The following is a 25,358-nucleotide window of genomic DNA, read 5'->3' on the forward strand; positions in this document are numbered from 1 at the left end:
TTTTTTTTATTCTGTTTTACAAATTAATTTTAAAACGAGGAAACGTTACTCAAATGAGCAGATTTTGCATAATAATTTGATTATTGATATGATTATAGAAAACAGTTGATCCGGCAGATCATTTTGATGACACGACAGGTACTAACTATTAAGTGAAATAAAATAAAAGGGCCATATTTTGTGCCCCCTGGTGTTACAAAAAAACGTTCATTTAGTAAAAGAGAAAAATATTCATATGAATACCAGGCAAGAAATACCTGAACTATCATTCCAATCAACCATCTTAAAAAGAAATTGTCAAAAAACAGATTTTTTTTCAATAGATGGTAGGGCGCCCGCCTCGGCCGAGTCATACCTAAGACTTACAACATTGGTACTCATTGCCTCCCTGCTTGGCGCTCGGCATTAAGGGTTGGAAGTGGGGGGTTTGGTCACCTAATGACTCCCAACACAGCAGTTGGGTCTAAAATGGCGGCGCCCTGTTTGGCTGCGGCTGCATCGGCTCGTTACAGTTTAACTGTACGGGTCAGGTGTATCGACATTTCGTTCTGTGTGCATGGTTACAAAGAATGACAATAAAAGTAAATTCTATTCTATTCTAAAAAGTACAAACATGTAAGAAACCCTCTCTGACTCTTTTACTACATTTTCTTACATCTCTCAAATGTTTAATTTTTACAATGTGGTATTTGAAAAATCCGTGTTCATAAGATTATTGCTGTATTTCATATTTAATTCAACATGTATTTTATTTTTTTATTCGTATCACTTTTTTTTACTCCCAGGAGACGCTAAATACTAGATACTGTCCCTTTAAGGGACCTGTGGCATCAAAATGTATAAAAAAAAATGCAGTTTTCCCAGGCTGCAGAACACAGTGGATGCCATTCCGACCTATAGTCTCTGATAGACTTTACTTAGGCAATGTGGGAGGACACCACAGACACCTAGAAAGCCACACAAACACAAGAAGCCAAAATATGAACTTGACGCTGATGTGCAAACCCCAGAGAAAGATATGCAACCAAATTCTTGTGGCTCCCATAAGAGAAAATCAAGAACTCACAAGGCGGAAGATTACGGCTGCAACTAACGTCTATTTTAATCGTCGAATAGTCAGAGTATTGAAAGGATTAGTCGAATGATTGGATAATTATTCATTATTTCTTAAATTCAGCATGAAGTTGATTTGATTATGTGATAAATGATAACACAAGAGTAATGGGTACAATGAAAAATACATCTCTTATTGAACATACATACTGCGTATTTGTTCAAAAATTAAATAAAAATCCAAACCGATTAGGCACAGTGCTCAGTCAGAGACATAAATCCAAAAATAAACCTGTCTTTTTTTATAACGACAAGCAAATAAATGATGAATTAAAATCGAGTGAAAATTTTGTATCTCTGTAAACCAGGGGGTCTCAAACTCAATTAAATTGGGTGAAGCTAGGATCTGGGTGAGGTTGGGGCCAAATGGGGTTTGCCACAAAAAAGCGCTGATTAAAACCATTCTGCTGTTCCTAAAGGGACAGTGTTTAATATGTATCCACTTGATGTTGCTGTAATGTGTAGAGCCACCAAAAATGAGTCAAAGAAAGACTACGGAGACTGAAAGTGAGCAAAAACCACGCATTTTACTCCAATTTTTACCCAGCCTTTTTCAAAGAAAGACAAAAAAATAGGGACGAAGAAAATTGAGGGGGGAAAAAAGAAGGAATCAAAGACGACAAAAACGGGGAAAAAAATGCAATTTTTTTCTTATTTTTTCTTTTTTTTTTACATATTTAATCTTCTTATTGAGTTTTACTTTTTTGTCTTATTTGTTTTTGTTATTCTGTTTTCCTTTTTCTTTGTCCTTTTTTGCTTTTTTTTCATTTTTCTTTTCTTATTTTCTTAGTTCTATTCTTTCTAAAAGTAATGAGGTGCATGCAATTGTTTGTCTCTTTTCATTTTTCTCTTTTTTTTCTTTATTTCTTCTTTTCAAAAGTTATAGGGTGCATTTTGGAGTGTCCGTATGTTGTCTTCTGTTGTGCTTTTACCACTCGTTTTTGGTGGCACAAAGGAATACAGCGACATCTAGTGGGAAAATAATACAAACTGTCCCTTTAGCTTTCACATTAAGGCAGGAACCTCACACTATTATCCTGGGGGCCACAATTGGCCCCCGGGCTGCAAGTTTGGGACCCCTACTGTAAACAAAAACGGGCTCATTATCAGCAGTAAACAGTCATGTCATGTTTATTTGTCTAGCCCTTAATCACAAGGAGTCTCAAAGGGCTGCAGAAATATAGAAAATGGAACAAATATAATGTGCATCTTGTGAGATACATTCAGTGGTCAACTGCAAAGTCTAACAAAATAACTTCACGATTCTCAACAGTTTGAAATTAAACAATTTAGACAACTGAGGTTTGTTCTTTAGACTACATGCATTTAATTTCAAATACATTCGTCAGGCACAGTATGGTGTTGCACTCAAGCTCTCTTTTATAGTAAAATATACGCAATACAGTGCAAAATGCAAGTCATCAAAACTGAATTGGCTAGAACGTTACTTGAATCTTACCAAGGCGACTCAGACTCTGTCAAACGTAATTTTTAAATCCGGGTTCCTACTGCTGCTTGAAATCCTTAAAAATGCTTGAATTTTATGTTGTGTGTTAAAGGATGGAAATGTGCTTGAATTTTTGGTGTAATGCTTGTAAATCTTTGAAATTGTCGCAATGTTTCTCAACAAGTTGGCTTATTTTTGGTGCCAATACTGCTCTTGAGTGGCTTCGCATCACCATTGCATTTCTCCCCTCGCGATCAACGGCATCAGGCATAAGTTTGTACAGCAATGTCCTAATGAAACGTCATCCCCCTTTACATGTCGCACCATGAGCACAGGTGCATGCTACACCTAAACAGGGCACTATGAAATGTGTGCTAGCATTAGGTTAAATTATGGACATAGATTATGGGCTATGCAAAGAAATAAGGTAGCGTTTCTCAGTGGTAAATTTTAATAGGAAGAACTTCCTGCAACTGAAAATGTAAGAGACACTTTTTTAAATGATTTTTTTCCTAATGCCTTGTATGGACAGAGATTTGCCTCAAAAAAAAATTACACACATTCTTTTCAGATCCACAAATAAATTTGTGATCTGCTCAACAGCTAAAAAAAATTGTTTTTCCACAAGGAAGATTACATACCGCATATACAAATTTCAGATTATATTTAGGGATCTGCAAAATACATAATTCATTTTGGCAATGAAGTGTATAAAGACTGTTAAATGTTCTTGCGTCACCGAGCTACTGCCATGATATGCAAAGTCTGCTTTGCAAACTTTGCAAGTAGTCTTAATATTTGCCATCTCCAGGCTTAAATGTTTCCAAACTAGAGGTTTTGGTATGCGTACTTGGATGTTGATGCCACAATTTCTGTATGTTTGTTTCTGCTCTTGAACAGAACCAATCGCACATGAGTGATTCTCAACAGAGATTATATTTATGTAAGATGTCTCACTGTTGGAAACACGTGACTGACAACAATAATCGACAATGGAATTCATCTCATCTCATTAGCTGCACCGCTTATCCTCAGTAGGGCCGCGGGGGTGCTGGAGCCCATTCCAGCAATCATTGGGCAGTGGGCAGGGGACACCCTGAACTGGTTGCCAGCCAATCGCAGGGCACACAGGGACAGACAACTCACTCGCTCATTCACACCTAGGGACAATTTGGACCGGCCAATTCACCTGAAATGCATGTTTTTGGAATGTGGGAGGAAACCGGAGTGCCCGGAGGAAACCCACGCAAGCACGGGGAGAACAATGGAATTCGAAGTTGACTATTTCTATTACCAAATTTAGTCTGCAACATCAACTAATCGTTGCAGCCATAAAGATGAAGATTACGATTTCCTTGATGGAGTATGTCACAAAAGTAAGTACACCCCTCACTTTTCTGCAGGAATTTCATAAGAATGTTTAATAGTGCTGAAGAAACATCCCTTTGACACAATGATAAGTCTGTCAACAAAGGCCATGGCTTACTGGAAAAATATCCTCTGATGAAACAAAGATTAATTTATTTGGCTCAGATGGTGTGAAGCATGTGTGGCGGCAACCAGCTGAGGAGTACAAACGTGTTTGTGTTGTGCTTAAAGTCAAGCACGATGTTGGGAGTTTCTTGATTTGGAGCTGCATGAATGAGTGCAACCGGAGTTGGGGACTTGCATTTCATTGAGGAAACCATGAACTCAAGCATGTACTGTAAAATACTGGCGCAAGAAAGGATCCTCTCTCTAGAAACGGGGTCGCAGGGCACTGTTTCAGCCTTACAATGATCCCAAATACACTTCTCAGATGACCAAGGCTTTTCTAAAGAGGCTAAGGGTAAAGGGGATTGAATGACTAAGCATGTCTCCAGATCTAAACCCAATAGAGCATCTTTGGGGCATCCTCAAGCGAAAGTTGGACAGCACAAGATCTTGAATAACCCCCATCTTTCTCATGGAGGAAGAGCATTCCAGTGGCAATTTGTGAGGCTCTGGTAAAACCCATGGCCAGATTTAGGTGGTTCTGCAAAATCAAGGTGGCCACATAAAATATTTAACTTCAGGAACTTTTTTTAGGGTGTACTCACTTTAGTTACGAGGGGTTTAGCTACTAATGGCTACATTTGGAGTTTTTAAGTGGAAAAAAAATTACATTTACACAGGTAGGTAACCTTTACGCATAATTCCTTTTAATTGTTTTAAAGTGATGTTTCTTCAGTGTTGTTCAATTAAACATAATGATGAAATCTCTGCAGAAATATGAGGGGTATACTCACTTTTGTGACATACTGTAGGTCTCTTATTGAGAAATTATTTTTTGTCCACAACACTACTAGCGCAATGCGTAGGCTGCAAGCTATTGAGGTAAAGCTGGTGTGACGATTGGAGAGCTGGAGCGTGCGGCGTTCATCATCGCCGCACTTACCGACACCTCCGGCGTGATAAATGCGGCTCATCGCCTTCACGTTGACGCTCTTGCTCCCACGTAAGCCACACTCATGTTTTTGGCTGGCGCTCGTGACGCTTCTCTGATGTAAAATTTTTATTAACATTTAGCTGCGCTGCAATCTGAGTATAACCAGCACCCTGTTGGTGCGATACTTGCGTTGGAAACCATCGACGTGCATCAAGCACCTCCATCAAGGCCCTTCAGAAGCATAGATCGTTTATTTCATAGCAAAAATCCCTTTACCTAGTATTCCCTTGCCATCTTGCGATTCGACTTTCACGATCTCAGTGAATCGTGGATTTCTTTTTTTCTATGAATTCTACAGATAGACTTGTACGTCATCGAATTACACAGTTAGATTTTAAGCACCTTTATGTTTAATGGGGCTGTATGAAATTTGGAACTTTTTTTAGTCGTGGCCGCCACCTCTGGCTTGCTTCATCATTGCAGCCTCCTTAGGGCCCATTCATGATCCGCATGCATGCACGTACATGTTGACAGACTCGAGATTGATGGAATATTGAAACAAAACTGGGACATTGAGGGTTGCGAAAGCCCAAAAAAGTATTACTCTGGTTTAGTATCGTACTAAATGGAACAGGGAGACTGGATTGTCCAACCAAACATGAATTGATATGGCAAATTAGCAAAGAGCTACCTGACAAAATTTTGGACAATTGTGGATACTTTCAGGCAACTAGCAGGATCGATATTAGGATTGCAATGCTGTCGACAAAAATCGATAATAGAAATAATTGAGAATACATTTTATTGTCAACTATTGTAGCCAGATGCATTTTTCCATAGAACTGTCTGTTTACAAAGTGTGCCCAATCCCATTCCTCTCACTTGGCCCTGAGAACCCCCCAGTGAGGTCCCTCCATAGGGAAGTCCCCTCGGTGAGTGGAGTGCAAAGTGAAGATTGTCCCCTAAGAAATTGGACGGGACTTGCAAGGTTCCACCCCAGTCCAGTAGATGGCCGTAATACGAATTGGCTGTAGACCTCAGTGACGTATTGGCCTATGTCACATGTAAACAACTTGAGTCTCAACCTGTGGTGTGGCAGTTGGAGAGTTCGTGCAACGTTAAAAATGCCCGCTACAGCTGTGTTATTACCGATTGCCTGAAAGCTCATCACCTTTCCCGTGTCTCCAATCAACGGAGGAGAAATGCGTGATATTGAAGACTGCTTCGGCGCTATGTAGCACTGATTCATCTTTACAAGGTACGTCCACTCATTAAAAAAAATGACCCGTTCGGTCAAATACAGTAAAGGTTAACATACAACGCACGTTCACATAATACCCTATGTTTATGTAGACATAAATGACAACCTACTCATTAGTATCTTAATGCCATTTTATGACATATAGTAGGGGTCTTTAATGTGTGACACGATGAAAAGTAAACAAACACAAGCACACCCAAACACCTTAGTTCATAAGGAATTTAATCCAAAAGAGTTGTCATTGGATATAAAAAAAAAGATAATTTCTACATTTTTTATGATGCATACCTCGCAGTAAAAGCTCTTTTTCTTTTCTATGCCCACATTTATGTCCAAATTGTTTATCTTATCTGTCGTGTTCCAGAGTGGCCGTCCCATAAGCATGGACAGGTTGGACAGGAATGTTCCTATCCTGTGCTTATGGTTCAATGTGGAGTCAGAACTCATACAGGACTTGAGGTTGAGCAAGAAGGTCATGTGGGCCCTGCAGGAGCTGCTGAAGAGGGAACGGGACCATGGCTGGAGGTCCTGATCTACGTGTACTGGCTGGCCCACGGTCTGTCCTACCGTATGGTGTCACGGGTCTTCAGTGTTCCCGGATCCACCGTACACAGAATTGTCCACAGTTAATATGAAATAAATTGCCCAAAAGCCATGTTTCAGGCTCTGGAAGTCAGACCCACATTTGCATCCTGTGTTTTTCTGTATTACTATTCAATAAACGTCTTTATTTTGATTAACACCTTGGTGGTTTATTTCATAATGATGTGAGTGTGAACTAGACCTATGATTTATGGCCCGAGCCCGAACCCGAGGCAATTTCAGGCCGGGTCGGGCCTGAAATGTCAGTCATACGGTCGGGTCGGGTCGGGTTCGGTCCTGCTTTTTTTTTTTTTTTTTTTTTTTTTAATTAATTAATAATTATAAATATATGTTCATTAAAAATATATACTTAAACTATGTATGGATACTAGACCAAGGAATATAGTAAATCAAATAAATATTATTTGTGTACAATTAGTTGTGATTGCGGAAATCATAGCGTACAGTGACGTTGGTGACTTTTCCATCCGCATTAACAAACGCATTTTGTAAAATACGATCGCGCTTTATTGTTTAAATAAACGCGTTATATAGACTAGAATCTCCCAATTATTATAATTAGCTCGCTTTATTTTGTTTTAAAGCGTATTATATAGAATACGATCGCTTTTGTCGGAAGCGTACATTGACGTTGGTGACATTTTCATCCGCGTTAAAAAACGCAATTTGCAGAATAAAATCACGCTTTATTGTTTAAATAAACGCGTTATATAGACTAGGATCTCCCAATTGTTATAATTAGCTCGCTTTATTGTTTTAATAAGCGTTTTATATAGAATACGATCGCTTTTGTCGGAAGCGTACATTGACGTTGGTGACATTTTCATCCGCGTTAAAAAACGCAATTTGCAGAATAAAATCACGCTTTATTGTTTAAATAAACGCGTTATATAGACTAGGATCTCCCAATTATTATAATTAGCTCGCTTTATTTTGTTTTAAAGCGTATTATATAGAATACGATCGCTTTTGTCGGAAGCGTACATTGACGTTGGTGACATTTTCATCCGCGTTAAAAAACGCAATTTGCAGAATAAAATCACGCTTTATTGTTTAAATAAACGCGTTATATAGACTAGAATCTCCCAATTATTATAATTAGCTCGCTTTATTTTGTTTTAAAGCGTATTATATAGAATACGATCGCTTTTGTCGGAAGCGTACATTGACGTTGGTGACATTTTCATCCGCGTTAAAAAACGCAATTTGCAGAATAAAATCACGCTTTATTGTTTAAATAAACGCGTTATATAGACTAGGATCTCCCAATTGTTATAATTAGCTCGCTTTATTGTTTTAATAAGCGTTTTATATAGAATACGATCGCTTTTGTCGGAAGCGTACATTGACGTTGGTGACATTTTCATCCGCGTTAAAAAACGCAATTTGCAGAATAAAATCACGCTTTATTGTTTAAATAAACGCGTTATATAGACTAGGATCTCCCAATTATTATAATTAGCTCGCTTTATTTTGTTTTAAAGCGTATTATATAGAATACGATCGCTTTTGTCGGAAGCGTACATTGACGTTGGTGACATTTTCATCCGCGTTAAAAAACGCAATTTGCAGAATAAAATCACGCTTTATTGTTTAAATAAACGCGTTATATAGACTAGAATCTCCCAATTATTATAATTAGCTCGCTTTATTTTGTTTTAAAGCGTATTATATAGAATACGATCGCTTTTGTCTGAAGCGTACATTGACGTTGGTGACATTTTCATCCGCGTTAAAAAACGCAATTTGCAGAATAAAATCACGCTTTATTGTTTAAATAAACGCGTTATATAGACTAGGATCTCCCAATTGTTATAATTAGCTCGCTTTATTGTTTTAATAAGCGTTTTATATAGAATACGATCGCTTTTGTCGGAAGCGTACATTGACGTTGGTGACATTTTCATCCGCGTTAAAAAACGCAATTTGCAGAATAAAATCACGCTTTATTGTTTAAATAAACGCGTTATATAGACTAGGATCTCCCAATTATTATAATTAGCTCGCTTTATTTTGTTTTAAAGCGTATTATATAGAATACGATCGCTTTTGTCGGAAGCGTACATTGACGTTGGTGACATTTTCATCCGCGTTAAAAAACGCAATTTGCAGAATAAAATCACGCTTTATTGTTTAAATAAACGCGTTATATAGACTAGAATCTCCCAATTATTATAATTAGCTCGCTTTATTTTGTTTTAAAGCGTATTATATAGAATACGATCGCTTTTGTCGGAAGCGTACATTGACGTTGGTGACATTTTCATCCGCGTTAAACGCAATTTGCAGAATAAAATCACGCTTTATTGTTTAAATAAACGCGTTATATAGACTAGGATCTCCCAATTGTTATAATTAGCTCGCTTTATTGTTTTAATAAGCGTTTTATATAGAATACGATCGCTTTTGTCGGAAGCGTACATTGACGTTGGTGACATTTTCATCCGCGTTAAAAAACGCAATTTGCAGAATAAAATCACGCTTTATTGTTTAAATAAACGCGTTATATAGACTAGGATCTCCCAATTATTATAATTAGCTCGCTTTATTGTTTTAATAAGCGTTTTATATAGAATACGATCAGGGGGGGGGGAATTTGCATAGGAGTCGGAAAAGGGCACAACACGTCAACACCTCCTCAATGAAAGTGCTGCGCTAAAATCTTAAGGACGTACTACTACTGCTGCTGTGGATTATGGCCCAATGATCAAGTCGTCAAAATGACGGACGCCCTTAAATGTTTTCGCTACCTCAAAAAAAAAAAAACGTCAATGACAGATTGTCGCTTAATGTAACATCTGCAGTGCAGACACAGAAATATAAAAGATGTAAATGTTTATACAGTTTTATTTAACTTAGGCCTAGATGTTGTAACAAAAGGCAGGGTTTAATTTGTTATCATAAATCACCCTTCCTTATAAATAAAATATGTAATTTCGGGCCCCCTCGGGCCGGGCCAGCAAATCCAGTTAATTAGTCGGGCTCGGTCCGGGTCGGGTTTAATACCCCTCGGGCCTGCGTCGGGCTCGGGTGCTTTTTTTTGGCCCGATCTTACCTCTAGTGTGAACTATGTGACTGTTGGACAGAAAACAACTACAAATCACTCTGTGTTAAATAATAGTTTACTTTCAGGAAAACAAACTCACATTGGGCCGAAATACATAATAGTAAATAAATAATGTGTCACAAAATGTAACAAAAATATACCAATACTTCCATAAAACTGGAAAACACAAACTGGAACTTCATTGAATTCTTAATAAAATAAAATGTTTTCCTTTTATAAAACAAAGGGAAACATTGCAGAGATGTCACTGTTCTGGAAATTTGTCCACGAGCTTCCCCAAAAAGGATCAGGGAACGCTCAGTTTTGGCCTCAGTTTCCTCGTGCCTTTTCTTCACTCTGGCAGACTCCTCTTTCAAATTGTTAAGGAGTGTATCGTGCTTCCTTTTTTTTCTGGGTGATTTGGGGTTTGGCGCCGGATTGGAAGAGGCCGACAACGTGCCCGGTGGTGTGGATAGTGTGGTTGCTGTGATGGTGGCCAGCTCTTCCACGGGACGTTCTACATTGGCCTTTAGGTTGGGTGGAAAAAACAAGAATTACTTAATGTTGGTGTATTGTACAAAAACAACTGTGTATAGGATGCTGAACAAGTTGATGTGAGACAGGAAATTATAGGATGTGTTCTGGATAATTATTTGGTAGTAAATAGATACACAAACCTGACATGTTATTCTTATGGCTGTAAGAGCCTTCTATTGGCCAGCATCACATATGCTTTAGAATTGTCTCCACATTTGGACAACATTTTGATAAGGTAAGTAGTTTATTTAATATGTGTTTACAAAGAAGGCAGTGGACAATGTGATAGTTATTAGTTTCATCTGTATTTCCACTTGAAATTTGGAGACATTACTCATGATGCATTATGAAAACTAATGCATTCTGATCTCGCATGAAAGAATCATATCGTAAATAAAATAGGACACCCGAAATTGTGTGCAGTAAACAAGCGCATATATCCAGAACGTTATTGTGACTATGCTGCTTTAGCGAATGGCCATGTAGATGTAAAAGCACGACTCGTTTAAGATAAAAACAGGGATAGGCTGAACCGTGATTTTCTGCAGTTATCCTACTCTACGTTTTGGAGTGTGAAGAGTTTTTTTTTTTTGTTTTTTTTTTTCTTTGTGGCTCCCTCGGTAGATTCGTGCACTTCGTAAAGTAGCGATTTTGCAATGTTCATGTTTTAACGCGAAAATACGATTTTCTATTGCATTTATGTCTAACTAAGATATCTCAATATATTTCGTTGCAAATACATGCATAGTTGTGGAAAACTACTTACATTTGTGCTGTTCCCTTCCAGCCATGTTTGTTGATATTGAGAAAGCCTTCTGGGTAGTCACTTCGCTCCAAGTGAGGTACCGACCTCCCTCGATCTGAAGTGGTTATGTCATGGGTTGAGGGCACTTCTCCCTCGGTCTTGAGAGTATTGGGACACATCCCATTTTCACGTGGACACGCAAAACCGAGTGACAAGGGCAAATAGAATAAAGTGTCAAGAATGGGATGCAGCCTATTTGTGGTTAGAAACAACTCTAGTAGATAGATAGATAGATAGATACTTTATTCATCCCCGAAGGGAAATTCACTTATTTTCTGTGTGTGCTGAAATTGAAACGGAAAACTTACCTGAAAAATCAACTAATGCACAAGGCAGTTTTAACAAGTAAGACGGAATTTCATTTGTCACTGTACAATAAGTCCACAGTACTTGGGGAATAAAGATATGCCAGTGCTACAAATCTCCCATAGTTTTCAACAAGAACTTAGCAAATGATAAGTTAGACATTTTCTATACAAACTATAAAAATTTAAGCTATAAAAAAACAAGCAATGTGCACTTTTTAATTCACAACATTTATTGTTCACAATATGTTATGGTTACTGTGTCAGTCCTTGGTTATTTTTTAGTGTCATATCCGGGACACTTGCAGCAACAGCAGGTTTGATATGTGGTTTATTTTTCTCCATGTATTCTTGTTTGGAAGTGATCTCTACTTGGTTGTTTAGTTACAGTAAATATTCAAGCGATAACCTTGTTTTTAAGTTACATTTTATAAGGCACTCAATAAGTCCTAAAGGCTGTTGTATTCAAAGAACAGCAACATAAGCCAATTGCGACAATGATGTAATAGTCAAAACAAAGAACTGGCATCCCATTAAATCTTCTTTGCACTCGTCCAATTGTAAAAACAGAATAAACTTGTCCAAAAAACACTTTCAACCTCACATGGCGCTTTTAAATGCTACTCGGGGAAGAAAATATTAAAATCAGAAAATTCTCGATCCATTCTGAAGTATGATTTTCAATGTTTTTTCAGGTGGTGGAAACTGATGTTTGTCTTGTAAACATACCCATCATCCATTTAGAATCTAGAAACAAATGTCTAACAGGGCAGCACGGCGGTGCAGCGGTTAACACATGTGCGGCACAGTTCTGAGGTCATGAGATCAAACCTGTCTAGAGTTTGCATGTTCTCCTTGGCTTGCTTGGGCTTCCTCCGGGCACTCCGGTTTCCTCCCACATTCCAAAAACATGTATGTCAGGTTAATTGGCCGGTCCAAATTGTCCCTAAGTGTGAATGAGCGAGCAACTAGTCTGTCCCTGTGAGCGTTGCGAGTTGATTGGGGATTCCAAATTGGTTGTCAACGTGTACCCTGTGACTGGCTGGCAACCAGTTCAGGGTGTCCCCTGCCCACTGCCCGAGGATGGCTGGGATGGGCTCCAGCTACCCTGCGACCCTACTGAGGATAAGCGGTGCAGATAATGGATGGATGGATCGATGGATGTCCGTAACAAAAGTTATACAATTTGTTTGTTTTGTTGTTGTTTTTTGAAACTTGTACAATTCGGTTCGTAAAATACACAAAAAGCTAAACACACCTTACAAGACATTGAAAAGTAACATAGTGCTGTTATTGTAAAGTAAGTGCACACAATAAATATTTCAGCTCTAAATACTCTAGCATGTGGCCAAATATTGAGCTATCCTCTTTATCTTGCACGCCGATCTCCCTTCTGTTATCTTTGGTCCTTCTTGTTTTATAGTCAACAATCTCGCTGCTGCCTGGGCTCATTTCGACCATCTGCCTCTAAAATATAATGCAAAGTGAAGAGCTATTAAGAGCTTGCGTGAGGGGCTTTGTGACAAGCATTTTATTTAGGTCGACAGGCCTGTCAATTAAACTGCTCTCTAATTGGCACGGTATGACGCACCGGGACAATGGACTTCCTGTTCTATTTGTGACCCCTGACCTCTGTTAGTTTGCCTGGCTCCTTCCATGGTAACTGCAGGATGAAGCTACTTCAACAGTGAGTGAGAGGAATAATACACTTGGAATTTTTTGAGGGTGCAATGTTACCACGAAAGCGATCAGGAAGGGATGCTGAGAATTCTAAACGGATGCACTCAAAGGGTGAGGCAAACATTGGTGCTGATTGTACGCCAGGATCAGTTAAGACAAACTGCATAAACTCAAATTTACGTCAGATAAACTAGACCTGTTTTCCTTAAACAGAGCCAAGGTTCATGCAAAAAAAATGATGTTTAGTAGCAAAAAAATATGCAATTGTCGAGCTTCTGTGCAGTTTTCTTAGCAAAGATACTTTATTTGGCTGAAGATTTGCTCTTTTGTCCAACAAAAGTGAACTTCACACCTGCAGCCAGAATTTATCATCCTTGATCTTATATTGCTGCGAGCAAGAACAGGCAGAGCCCACTATAGTCGGGTCTGGGGGCTTTTTTTGCTATTATTTTCCGCCTAAAATGAACTGCCCTCGTTTGGCTGTGATCTATTATCCCCAATCCCATATAGTTTTGAGTGGGGACTGGTAGAAGCAATGTTCCCTCTAATTTTCCACGGGTCTGAGCGTTCACACAAAGTCGGTGAGCAACGCTTGAAACAACAGTGAGCAACCATAATCCCAAGTGTGGCAAGATAATTAATTATCAAACATGTCCAAAACTTGACATCACGTTACATTTTGCTTGAGTTTCCGGCAATGCGAAATTATTTTTCTCTCTTGAATGAATTGACTCATGTACTATTGCAAAGGTTGTACGACCTACAAACGTCGTTTGTTCTTACAATTCTTTCACAAGATATCCATTTCTTTTTATTTCCTGATATATTTTGTCGCATAATATTAACATTTTTGGGGGCTTATTTAATCGATTGTAAGATACAGAACTGTACTTAATCACATTTTTTAGTGGAAGTACAATGTTGGCAACAAGATTCACTTGATATAATTGGAAATTTTTTGAATGCAACACAAACTTTTTCTTCTTTTTTCCGTGGTTTTTTTTCTACTTTCTTTGAAATTCCTTTAAAAAAATCTCATTGTGTTTATTTTTTCCAAGCTGTTACTTTTTTTTTGTTCTCTATTTACTTTTTTTCCTACATTTCTTTCTTTTCTTTTTTTCTGTTTTTTTTTTCTAAATTTTTTCCTTCTTTTTTCTCTTCCTTTTGTTTCTTTTTTCTCAGCTTTTCACTACTTTTTCATTTTGGTATTTTTTTTCTTTTTTGTTCTATTCCCCCCTTCTAGTCATTTTGTGCATAATTTTACATATTATTTGGTCATGTTGGGATTAAAGAAGCAAAAACAACCCGAAGAGCCGTTTAGGACCCGAAAGAGTCAGTTCCTTTTCGTGAGCCGAGCCAAAGAAGCCGGTTCCCCGACGAACTCTACTAACTTTACTCAACTTCGTTTTCCTTCGACTCGACTTCAAAATACCGCATTTAGGACACAACGTCAGGGGAACCCGTGTATTTTTCCCTTCATGCACTGTAACTTTGACTTGAGTCGCTTCTTAATTAGTAATTTTGAGCCCTCATTTTTGTGCGCTGGCTAGATTTTCTTGTGCGCTGAGAATGTGGGAGCAGTGCGCAATTGCGCAGGCGCGCAGCTTAGAGGGAACACTGGGTAGAAGGCACTTTTGACATGAGTATGAAAATGCACAGTTGTGACCGCGATCTATTATCCCCGGTCGACTATTGTTCAGAGCAGTAATCGGCAGAGGTTTTTTTTTGTCTGTTTTTAGTTCTGGTCGCCTAAGAGAACTGAATAAGTATGAAAGGAAAACCAAAAAAATCTGAATCATCTGAACCCTTTTACAATGCATAACAACGAGATTTTGTTAAAGGAGGAAGAAACAAACGTGTAAGAAGCAGGTTTGGCATCTTGAGGATCTGATGATTCATTGTCTGTAATATGAACTCAAATCATTTGAGAAGCAGATACGCTTCTTCATGTATTTTCACAGCCACTCCGCGCACTTAAAGAACAAACGAAAGTTGATATGCCTGATGCACGTCTGTGGCATATCATATCCAACGTACCTCATGACCTTGCTCGTTTTCCCGATTCTGCCCGAGTCAGGGGAAGAGAACGGCATCCTCATTTGCTCTATATGAGAAGAAACGTTTCCAAACGTTTTTTTGTGATCTTACTGGAGGATTTATTGGTGGAGCTCCGTCAGCTCATTCACACGTCACAGCGTCTCTGCTAATAGCATTTACCGTATTTTCCGCACTATAGGGTGCACCGGGTTATAGGGCGCACCCCCTAAAAATAGTTTTTGGTCCTATATCTTCCATATATAAGGCGCACCGGATTATAAGGCGCTACAATGGGAACGTCGACAAAACAGTCCGATGATTCAGTCAAACTGATTACCCCCTTAACATTCCCAAAGCTTGCAAAGAAGCAAATACGTGTCGTAGACATGTGCGGATGCGGTGTCCGTACGATGTCACTTAAATGCGTCATTTCAAATATCATTCGGAAGGTTAAAGTCTTGGAATTCAAGAAATGGCAACCATTCCTTAGTTTCTATTTTCTTTTTCGCTCGCAACTTTACTGTGCATATGACAATAAACACTTGGAATATAGTTTAATTCCCTCAACTCATCACAGCAACATCAAGATCGTTCTAAAACAAGATACCGGGGAAATATAAAGCCGCATAACTCACCTAAGTTCTCACGTTCAATAATGATACGCAATCATGGTCTTCTTAAAACCGTGAGTGTAGTAAATCCAGGAGAGTAAAATATCTACAGATACAGACTAATGAAACATGTTTCTTTATGGCGTTGTTTAGCAAGCTTGCTATTCAGTCATCTTTTTCGGCCAATTGCAGGGTTTGTTTTGGCCCTCTAGCGTATCCGAGGCTCCGAATAACTTCAGCCAATAGCGATCGATGTAACGGATGATTGACACATCTTTTTCGGCCAATTGCAGGGTTTGTTTTGGCCCTCTAGCGTATCCAAGGCTCCGAATAACTTCAGCCAATAGCGATCGATTTAACGGATGATTGACACATCTTTTTCGGCCAATTGCAGGGTTTGTTTTGGCCCTCTAGCCAATCCGAGGCTCCGAATAACTTTAGCCAATAGCGATCGATTCAAATGATGATTGACACATTGGTTAGCCAATGAAACGCCGGTAAATAAATCCCAGCATACACCGCGGACTACTCCACGTTCGGGGGAAAATCGAGTCGGCGGCTGTTGCGTAAGTTGCGAGACCTTGCGAATTTTGATATTGATCCATTTATAAGGCGCACTGTATTATAAGGCGCATGGTCAGCTTTTGAAAAATATTAAGACTTTTAGGTGCGCCTTATAGTGCGGAAAATACGGTAATTTTCCGTTTCAAAATGTTTAGAAAACTTATGAATAATGGATCACATATGTCATGGTACAGTGAAACCTCAGTCTATTCTCTGGAATCGAATTTAAAATTTCTCTGTATATGACGAAAACAAAATATTACTTCGATTTTCTTTTCACTATTAAGCCGGTCCATAACCACCCATTATAAGTGAATTCCCAAAAAGTAGTAACATTAACACAATTAACCCGTCGTTTCGCCCATTCGGGATATTTTTATGCCGTAAAGAATTGGGGGACTTGTAGTACAGAGACGAATGATCCACGCAAACGCCGGCTTCACGGTTGTGTATCTGTTGATTTCTCCTGGACATTTTATTTTTATATCCTGCTTGCATAGAAAAATGCTACAGTTGTATTAAACTATATATTGTTGATTAAACAGACAAATGTAACCAGCTATTGAATGATGACTTTAAATGTAGTGCACATTAATTCTTCATGAAATATCTATTTTACGTGGGGGAAGACACCCGAAGGGACACCAGGGGACGAAACGACACATTTTTGGTAGTAGTACTTTTTATTTAACCGTTTATATATAGTATCATTATATTTGTAACATTTTCGTTTGGCAGGCTGGATTAAAAAGCCAGAAGGAGCTGTATGTGGCACACGGGCCGTAGTCTGCTTATCCGTGAGCTAGAAACTTGAAACATTTTTGATTTGTTAAAGGTGACAAAAAAGATCCTCAAATATTTGAAGCGTAGCACTGGCAAATATGTTGATCAGTGTGTTTAATATTACCGCATTTTCTGGACTATAAGGCGCACCCAAAAATTTTGACGAGGCCAGAAAATTGAAAATGCAAACTATATTCCGGTGTGTTTTATATACTGGAAAATAAAGCGGGTAAAACTGGAAATGCATGGTTACAATTAAATAATACTGCATACGGTAACCGTTTTATCTTTGAGAAACATTTAGGGTGGTCTTCGAGTGACTTCTAGTGGTTAACATGTCAATTGTTTTTTGCCGATATTTATTTTGGTGGTAAAAAGGTGACGCTGATAAGCCTGCTCTGGTGGCTTCGCTTTACCATTGCATTTGCTCTCCTTTCGTGACAAACAGCAGCTGGCATTGCCTTTTAAGGCGTTGTCATGTGAAACCCTACAGGTGCATCAGACAAATATGCCGGTTACTGGAGAAATTTGTAAATTGGCCAGGAAAGTGCTTAAAAAGTACAAACCTTGTTTAATGTATTAACATATTTTTAATGCATCACGCACTTTTACTGTAGTTTTAATTCCGTGCGCCTTATGCAGTATATGAAAATTCTATCGCTATTGACTATTTTTGGGGCTGCGCCCTATAATCCGGTGCAATTATTTATAGTGTGGAAAATATGGTAATTTGATTTAAATTGCATCAGTGTGATAAATAAAAGTAAAATAAATCCTACTTTGACTTGCTAAGCTTTTGTTTGTTTTCCTAAATTTGAGTCTTAACATTTCTTTCTCTGCATTTTGTTATCAGGCCGCTGCTGACTATGCAAAAGCTCACCTACCAGAGGGGCTACGCCAGCAACTGCTGAATTACGAGCGAGAGCGAGACAGGGAAAAAGAGAAAGGAAAGGAAGAGAAAAAGGACGGCTTGTCCTACCCATCCATCCTGGAGCAGCAGATCCTAAAGTTAGACCGTGAAATGTTGGAGAAGCTCTCTGCCACATACAACGAAGCTGGTGAGTATCATCGGCTGCTAGTTAGGAAAATGTAGAAAACACCTCAAATATATTTGGGGTTAACCACTTGACAATCCTGTAAAATTTACCTAAAATCCTAATCCAAGACGTACCCAAAGTTAATCGAATGCTGTTGTTGAACTCTTTGGAGAATATGGCCGTTTCCGTCTCTTTTTAAGGTATCACTACTGAAATAATCCCTGCAAGTGCTAGGAACATTGAATAATCTGAGTTGGAACACACAGAAATAGGTGGCTTTTATGCCCGCCTGGATTCTTTTTTGCACTCAGATGCCTGCTGGAAAACAGGTGAGACAATAGCTTGAAGCCTTACCTGGTACCTTCTCAAATTTGATCAAAATTTGAAAAACTAAACATTGTACGTTAACCCTTTTTCCAAGGGTACGTTTAGGCGTTTGGAAAAGTGGCCATTTGGGCACGACCAATTTACAACAATACAACCTTTGCAAATTTGTTTTTTACTTTGGTCATTTATTTTAGACATTGTGAATGAGTTATTGATGTTTGACTTCTCTTTTTTGAATGGATGTCGATGCTATCTACTGGAAAACGGGTCATGTAGTAAAACGTGTTCACAGCCTTAGTTCATTTTCTGTATCGACTGCTCAGCTTTTATTCATCCTCTTCCTGCACTGCTACAGCGGGTTGTTTTTCTTTCTTTTTAATCGAATAATGTTGCTTAAAAAAAAAAAAACTTGTTTTCTAAAGAAAACATTCAACGAGATCCCTTGAAAGTTCTCTACACAACTCAATTTAAATGTGACATTTCTGCTGAAAACTTAGGCTTTTATCTGCACTTTTCAAAAAAATAATGGCATTAGGGGAAATAATTCACTTAAATGAGGACGAGGGGGCTTAAAATCGGATTACCCGTTCGAACAATGCGCAGCGTGAATAATGATTAGATTTTTCGCAGGTGACTTCCATGTCAGCAGTTTATCTTTTAGCTGCTTGAATCCAGGGTTGGAGAAGGATCACATGACATGCTTCTTGCAGAAGAAGCAAATTAAACTGTTCTATAGGCGACAGTTCCTCGTAAAAGCCTGAGGAATAACCTTTGTGGCGCTCACTACCGTCGACCTCTCCATCCTTTTATCACGCTTGCATTCTCCCCTATACTATACCTTTCCTGGTTCTTTTGTCTGTTTCCTGCACAATGGGTTCTTTGTTCCATCTACAGTATGTCACAAAAGTGAGTACATTCCTCACGTTTCTGCAGAGATTTCATCATAATGTTAAATTAAACAACACTGAAGAAATATCACTTTGACACAATGAAAGGTAGTCCGTGTATAGCGTATACTGTACAGCAGTCTAAATGTATGTTTCCCCACAAAAAACTCAAAATATAGCCATTAGTAGCTCAATCCCTAGTAACCAATGGGAGTACACCCTAAAGTAAAAGTTCCTGAAGTTCAATATTTTATGTGGCCATCTTGATTTGCCAGAACCACCTAAATCTCCATGGCCATGGATTTCACTAAAGCCTCACAAATTGCCACTGGAATGTTCTTCCACTCCTTCTTCATGACAGAGCTGGGGGCTATTAAAGATCTTGTCCAATTTTTGCTTAAGGATCCCCCCAAAATGCTCTATTGTGTTTAGATCTGACCAGTTCATCCCCTTTGCCCTTAACCACTTTAGAAAAGCTTTGGTTGTCCTAGAAGTGTATTTGGGGTAATTTTCAGGCTGGAGCACTGCCCTGCAACCCAGTTTCTGAAGGGAGGAGATCATTCTCTGCTCCACTTTTTCACAGTAAATGCTTGAGTTCATGTTTTCCTAAATCAAGTGCAACTCACCAACTGCAGTTACACTCATGCAGCCCCAAACCATGACATTCCCAACACGATGCTTAACTTTTGACATGACAAAAACATGTTTGTACTCCTCACTTGGTTGCTGCCACACGTGCTTCACACCATCTGAGCCAAATAAATGAATCTTTGTCTTATCAGACGAAAGGATATCTTTCTAGTATGCCATGGCCTTTCTTGACAGACTTCTTTTTATTGTGTCAAAATGATGTTTCTTCAGTGATGTTCTATGAAACATTTAAATCTCTGCAGAAATGTGAGCGGTGTACCCACTTTAAAAATGCATAAACGGAAATTTGGAAACCAAAATCTGCAATTTTTCCAGTCTTTGAATGGACTTTGAATTATGTTTACAATCATTCTATAAGAGCCATCAAAACTACTGAATTGAGTCTTAATATATATTTATTTCTGTGGTGATAGTACATTTTTTTAAAATAACTATTTATCTCATCTCATCTCATCAGCCGTACCGCTTATCCTCATTAGGGTCGCGGGGGGGCTGGAGCCCATCCCAGCCATCTCCGGGCAGTGGGCAGGGGACACCCTGAACTGGTTGCCAGCCAATCGCAGGGCACACAGGGACAGACAACTCATTCGCTCATTCACACCTAGGGACAATTTGGACCGGCCAATTCACCTGAAATGCATGTTTTTGGAACGTGGGAGGAAACCGGAGTGCCCGGAGGAAACCCACGCAAGCACGGGGAGAACATACAAACTCCGCACAGGAAGTCTGGAGCTGGATTTGAACCCACGACAGGTTCCCATGACATGAACTGTGCCGCACAAGCGCTAACCACTGCGCCGCCGTGCTGCCATAACTATTTATTTCTCACACAAATTTTGACAGAGGTTTGATTCCACCTTCATACATCAACACAAACACAAAACATATACACTTGACACACCCATGAATAACAGAAGGAACAACAGAAAAACAAAACAAAAAAACAAAAACAAAAAATGTTAATATAATACAATCAATAAAATAAAAATGGGGGGGAGGTGTTTAGACATCAAGTAAAATTTGTGTGATAGGCTTCCATCTTTTCTCATATTGATCGAGTTTCAGTTGAAGTCTTGCAGTGATTTTTTTCCATAATGAACATTTGCTTTAATTTGTCTCTCCATTGTTTTATGTCAGGAGGTTGTGGTTTCAGCCAGGACACTGTGATCATTTTCTTTTGCTACCAGAAGCATAACCTTTAGTATATATTTCTGTTGACCAGACAGTAATTCTTCTGGCAAAATTCCTACTATGTAGGCCATTGGGTCCAACCGCAACTCCCAGCCAATAATTAATTTTATTTCTGTCTGGATACTTCTCCAAAAATTTAATATTACAGGGCAATTCCAGAAAATACGCGTGAAGTCTCCGACCCCCCCACAGTTACGCCAACATAGATTTGAGGTATTTTTATATTTTGAAGTGATAGAGGGTGTATTGAAGAATCACATTTTTACTTTCCATTCAAACTCCCACCATGTCGGGCTGTTGGTTATTTTGTGTCCCTCTTTCAATGTTTTTTCCGATTCGTTGTCTTTAATCACTACATTAGTTTCTTGTTCCCATTTTTCCTTAGCCACCATGTCATCATTACTGAGATCCATTCTCAGAGCTTTATATAGTTTTGATATAACCCTCTTTATTGATTTTCCTTTTGAATATTATATTAATAATTCCTCAACTTTAGTAGGCTCCTTTCATATTTTCCCCCATTCATCATGTTTCTGGAGGTAATACCTTAGTTGCAAATATTTGTAAAAATCATTTCTAGGTAGGTCAAATTCTTGTTGGAGTTGTTCGAATGATTTCATTGCCTGTCCTTCGAATACTTGGGTAATCAACATCAATCACTTTTGGGCTCCATAACCCCAGGTTTAAAGTCTGGGTTTTTCGCTATTTTTGTAGCCCTGTTCACAGATCGTGATATTTTAAAATATTTGGGGATTGTTGACCAGGTTTTAATAGTTCCCTTAATCCGTTCATTCTGGATTTTTAATTTCTTCCACCTCGTGACTGATATGTATGGTAACTATTCCACAAGCATATTTGGACAAGATCGCTGCTCCATGTCCACCCATATAATATCTTTGTCTGTAGTAATCCACAAAATAAGTGCTTTAATTTGAGCTGCCCAATAGTAGTATTTAATATTGGGTAGGTCTAGGCCCCCTTTTTCTTTAGAAGCTAACAGGGTTTTGTTATTTGTTCTAGGTTTCTTGTTTTGCCACAGGAATTTTGTTATCAATTTATTTAACATTTTAAATGTGGATGCCGGGATCAGAATAGGAAGAGATTGAAACAGAAATAATAGTCTTGGTAATATGTTCATTCTAATTGTTTCTATCCTTCCGATAAGGCTTAAGGGCAAAATTTCCCATCTTTCGAAATCTCTCCTTATTTCTTTTATCAACATTCCATAATTTGCATCAAACAGCTGTGTGGAATGTGGTGTAATACAGTAGTCACCCCCAAATATTTAAACCCTTTATTTGTCCATTTGAAATCAAATCTTTCAATCACATCTGTTGGACATTTTCCTGATATGATCATTGCTACCGATTTGCTCTCATTATTTAAATACCCAGCTACTTCTCCATATATTTTAAGGTTCTCCAACAGTGGTGGTATTGATAACGAAGGTTCTTTCAGCATTACCAACAGTTTATCTGCAAACAATTATATTTTATGTTCTGTTCCTCCTTCATCTAATATCCCCCTTATTTGCTCATTTTGTCTTATTGATTCCGCGAGTGGTTCTATGCTTATTGTGATAGTACATTTTAATCACGTTTACGATGATTTCCAATGGAATCTATCTCTCATATGGATGCTGAATTTTTCCCAAAAAGGTCTTTCGTTTCCTGGAAATTTTCACATTAGATCCGTTCCTGATTAAGATTAAAACTATTTTGCAAGCTTACTGGCTGTGAGTTAAGGAGGCGAAAGCTACTGCTTGTTTAGAAGAGAAATGTATTAGCATTTCGGCGTCATTGGGGGCGTGAGGGCAACTGCAGATCAGGTAATTGTTGCTCATTCTTCCAATCATGGCTAATTTCACAGCACTCTATCCTTCGGTGCAATCAGGAATTAAATTGAAACAGCCAGGGGGGTCTCGCTGGAAGACTACCCCCCCCCCCCTATCTTACTGTAGCACCTGTGCTATCCGACAGAGGGAAGAAAAGCTACTGGACTAGTTCTAAGTTTAATAAGTGGTAAGTCAATTGAGGAAGCACCAGACAATGACAAATGATTCAATGAATAATGGACAAGATAAAATTTAGCATAATTTACAGTAAAATTATAATTGTATTTGTTTTGAGAGGTTAGATGAAAAATCCAAAGTTGTTAATTCATACAGTGTCATGATGCATAAATATGTTTTCAAAGGCATTGTCCTTGAATGCCAAAACGTAAAAATATTTTTTTGTTTTATTTAAAAAAAAAACAAATGTATAATTATGTTTTCAGAAGCATTGTTCCTGAGTACCAAAACATGAAAATGTTTTTTTTTTGTTTTATTTGAAAAAATTCTGATGCTGCTCACCAGTAAGTATCAAGCCTCTGGGAATAATTTCAGGATGATGAATCACCACTAAATGGCAGGAATGGTTTTGATCAGATCTTTGTCAACACATCGAGGAGTCCCCACTTCTTGCAAAGTTCATGCATCATTCACTCATAAGCTCTGTGTTCTCTCACTGAAATGTTATTTTGCAAACAAACTGCCCTTGTTATAAAAAGCATTGTTTAGATATTGGAGTTATCACAAATGAAAAAAAGCACCAAAGTGAAAGTTCTGCTTGAAATGCATTCTTATACAAAAAGCAGTTTTTCTTGGAAACGAGTATTTTGAAAAAAGTGTTCAACTGTTGTTTACTCATCAATAGTTCAGTTTAGTTTAAAAAATTCATCTGTTCGTCTTTTTACTGGGTGAAGTCAAGACAAAGGCTTTGTTTAAAAAAAATGATCTGGTTTTCCAAGTTACTAACGATTGCTATTGATAATAAGTTATGCTACGCTGGCATGCATGTTCCGCCTGCAGTGATGAAAGACGTGTTATGTGCTATGTCTGTTTTTTTGTTTTTTTTTTAACAAAACTTTACTAGGACAGGGAATAACATTGTTGTTCACTAAGTCGAATATTTTATATTGATCTAATTTTGATATTTGACAAAATATATAATACAATGTTTCCAACCAAATTTTATATATTTTTTAAATTATCTTTTTATGTATTTATTTCTAGCTCACTTTGTAACTGGGGGTTACATGTTTAATCCCGGGCTTGCCCCCCAAACCCGCTGCCCCCTTTTTATCAGCAAACTGCAAGCGATGATAAGAGCGACGAGGCTTTAATGGAACGTCCGTAAGATTGAGGTTGTTTCGGGAACCATCACCTTGGCGAAGTGTGGTATGCATCAAATGCTAACCTTGAGGTGACGTGTGAACCTTGTGTGTGTCAGATCACGAATTTTGACACACAACATGAGTTGTCTGAGATTTGTGAAGGCTGTGATGAAAGCTGAAGGTGAAAAAGGAAAAAAAGAGTAATAATCTGTCCTGAGATGGAAATTGCCCTTGGAACCTATGGTAATTATCCCCAAAACACGGCTACCAAACAAAAAAGTAAAAATAACAAAGTATTATATAACAAGTGCTACTTTTGCGCAATATAGATGCTTACAATTAAATAAGATTATCAATGCATATACTGTACATGTAAAGGAAAAATAAATTACATTTACCTTTGGTGTGAAATCACTTGAGCTGGTCTGGTGGAGTAACAGATTGATGCACAAGTGGGAGGAATTTGCAGATTCCAATGAATACTGATTTTAAAATCTTCCACTTGTGAAGATTGTCATGCCCTGAGAATATTTTCTTGCTTTAATTGCTTAATAACTGTCCCGATCAGCGGTCGTTTTAGGGCCCTTTTCCTGCGCGACTCCTTCGTATTTCTTAATAATCGCAAGCTTTGTTTCCATGGTTATCGTGTTTTTGCTTCTTCCTACACCAAATAAATACCGTACAAAAAATCCTGTTTTGTCCCGCCGACCTGCACGGAGTTTGAACGGAACACATGAGGTACTAAACTGCGTTAGGAGAAAGGCATTGTTGGACGTATATCAGCCAATAACATAATATAAACCGATAGACGACCAGCATTTTATCTGACGTTGATAAATAGCAGACTGGCATCTCAGAGACGTATGAGTTTTGGAGAATTTGTTTTTGCTGTACCATTATTTGAAAGTGC

General features: G+C 38.3%; 1 protein-coding gene across 1 annotated transcript in view; it reads left to right on the top strand.

Moving 5' to 3' along the window:
* The window catches only part of ppm1lb (protein phosphatase, Mg2+/Mn2+ dependent, 1Lb), a 74,213-nt gene that overhangs the window by 31,538 nt on the left and 17,317 nt on the right, over window positions 1-25,358 (top strand). Inside the window, exon 2 of the mRNA XM_088346537.1 lies at window positions 18,053-18,257. Coding sequence (XP_088202663.1) covers window positions 18,053-18,257 — 205 coding nt within the window. The remainder of the gene's footprint in view (window positions 1-18,052; window positions 18,258-25,358) is intronic.

The sequence above is a fragment of the Urocampus carinirostris genome, chromosome 10, assembly GCF_059441175.1.
Source record: "Urocampus carinirostris isolate Australia breed hairy pipefish chromosome 10, RoL_Ucar_1.0, whole genome shotgun sequence".
Classification (NCBI taxonomy): Eukaryota; Metazoa; Chordata; class Actinopteri; order Syngnathiformes; family Syngnathidae; genus Urocampus; species Urocampus carinirostris.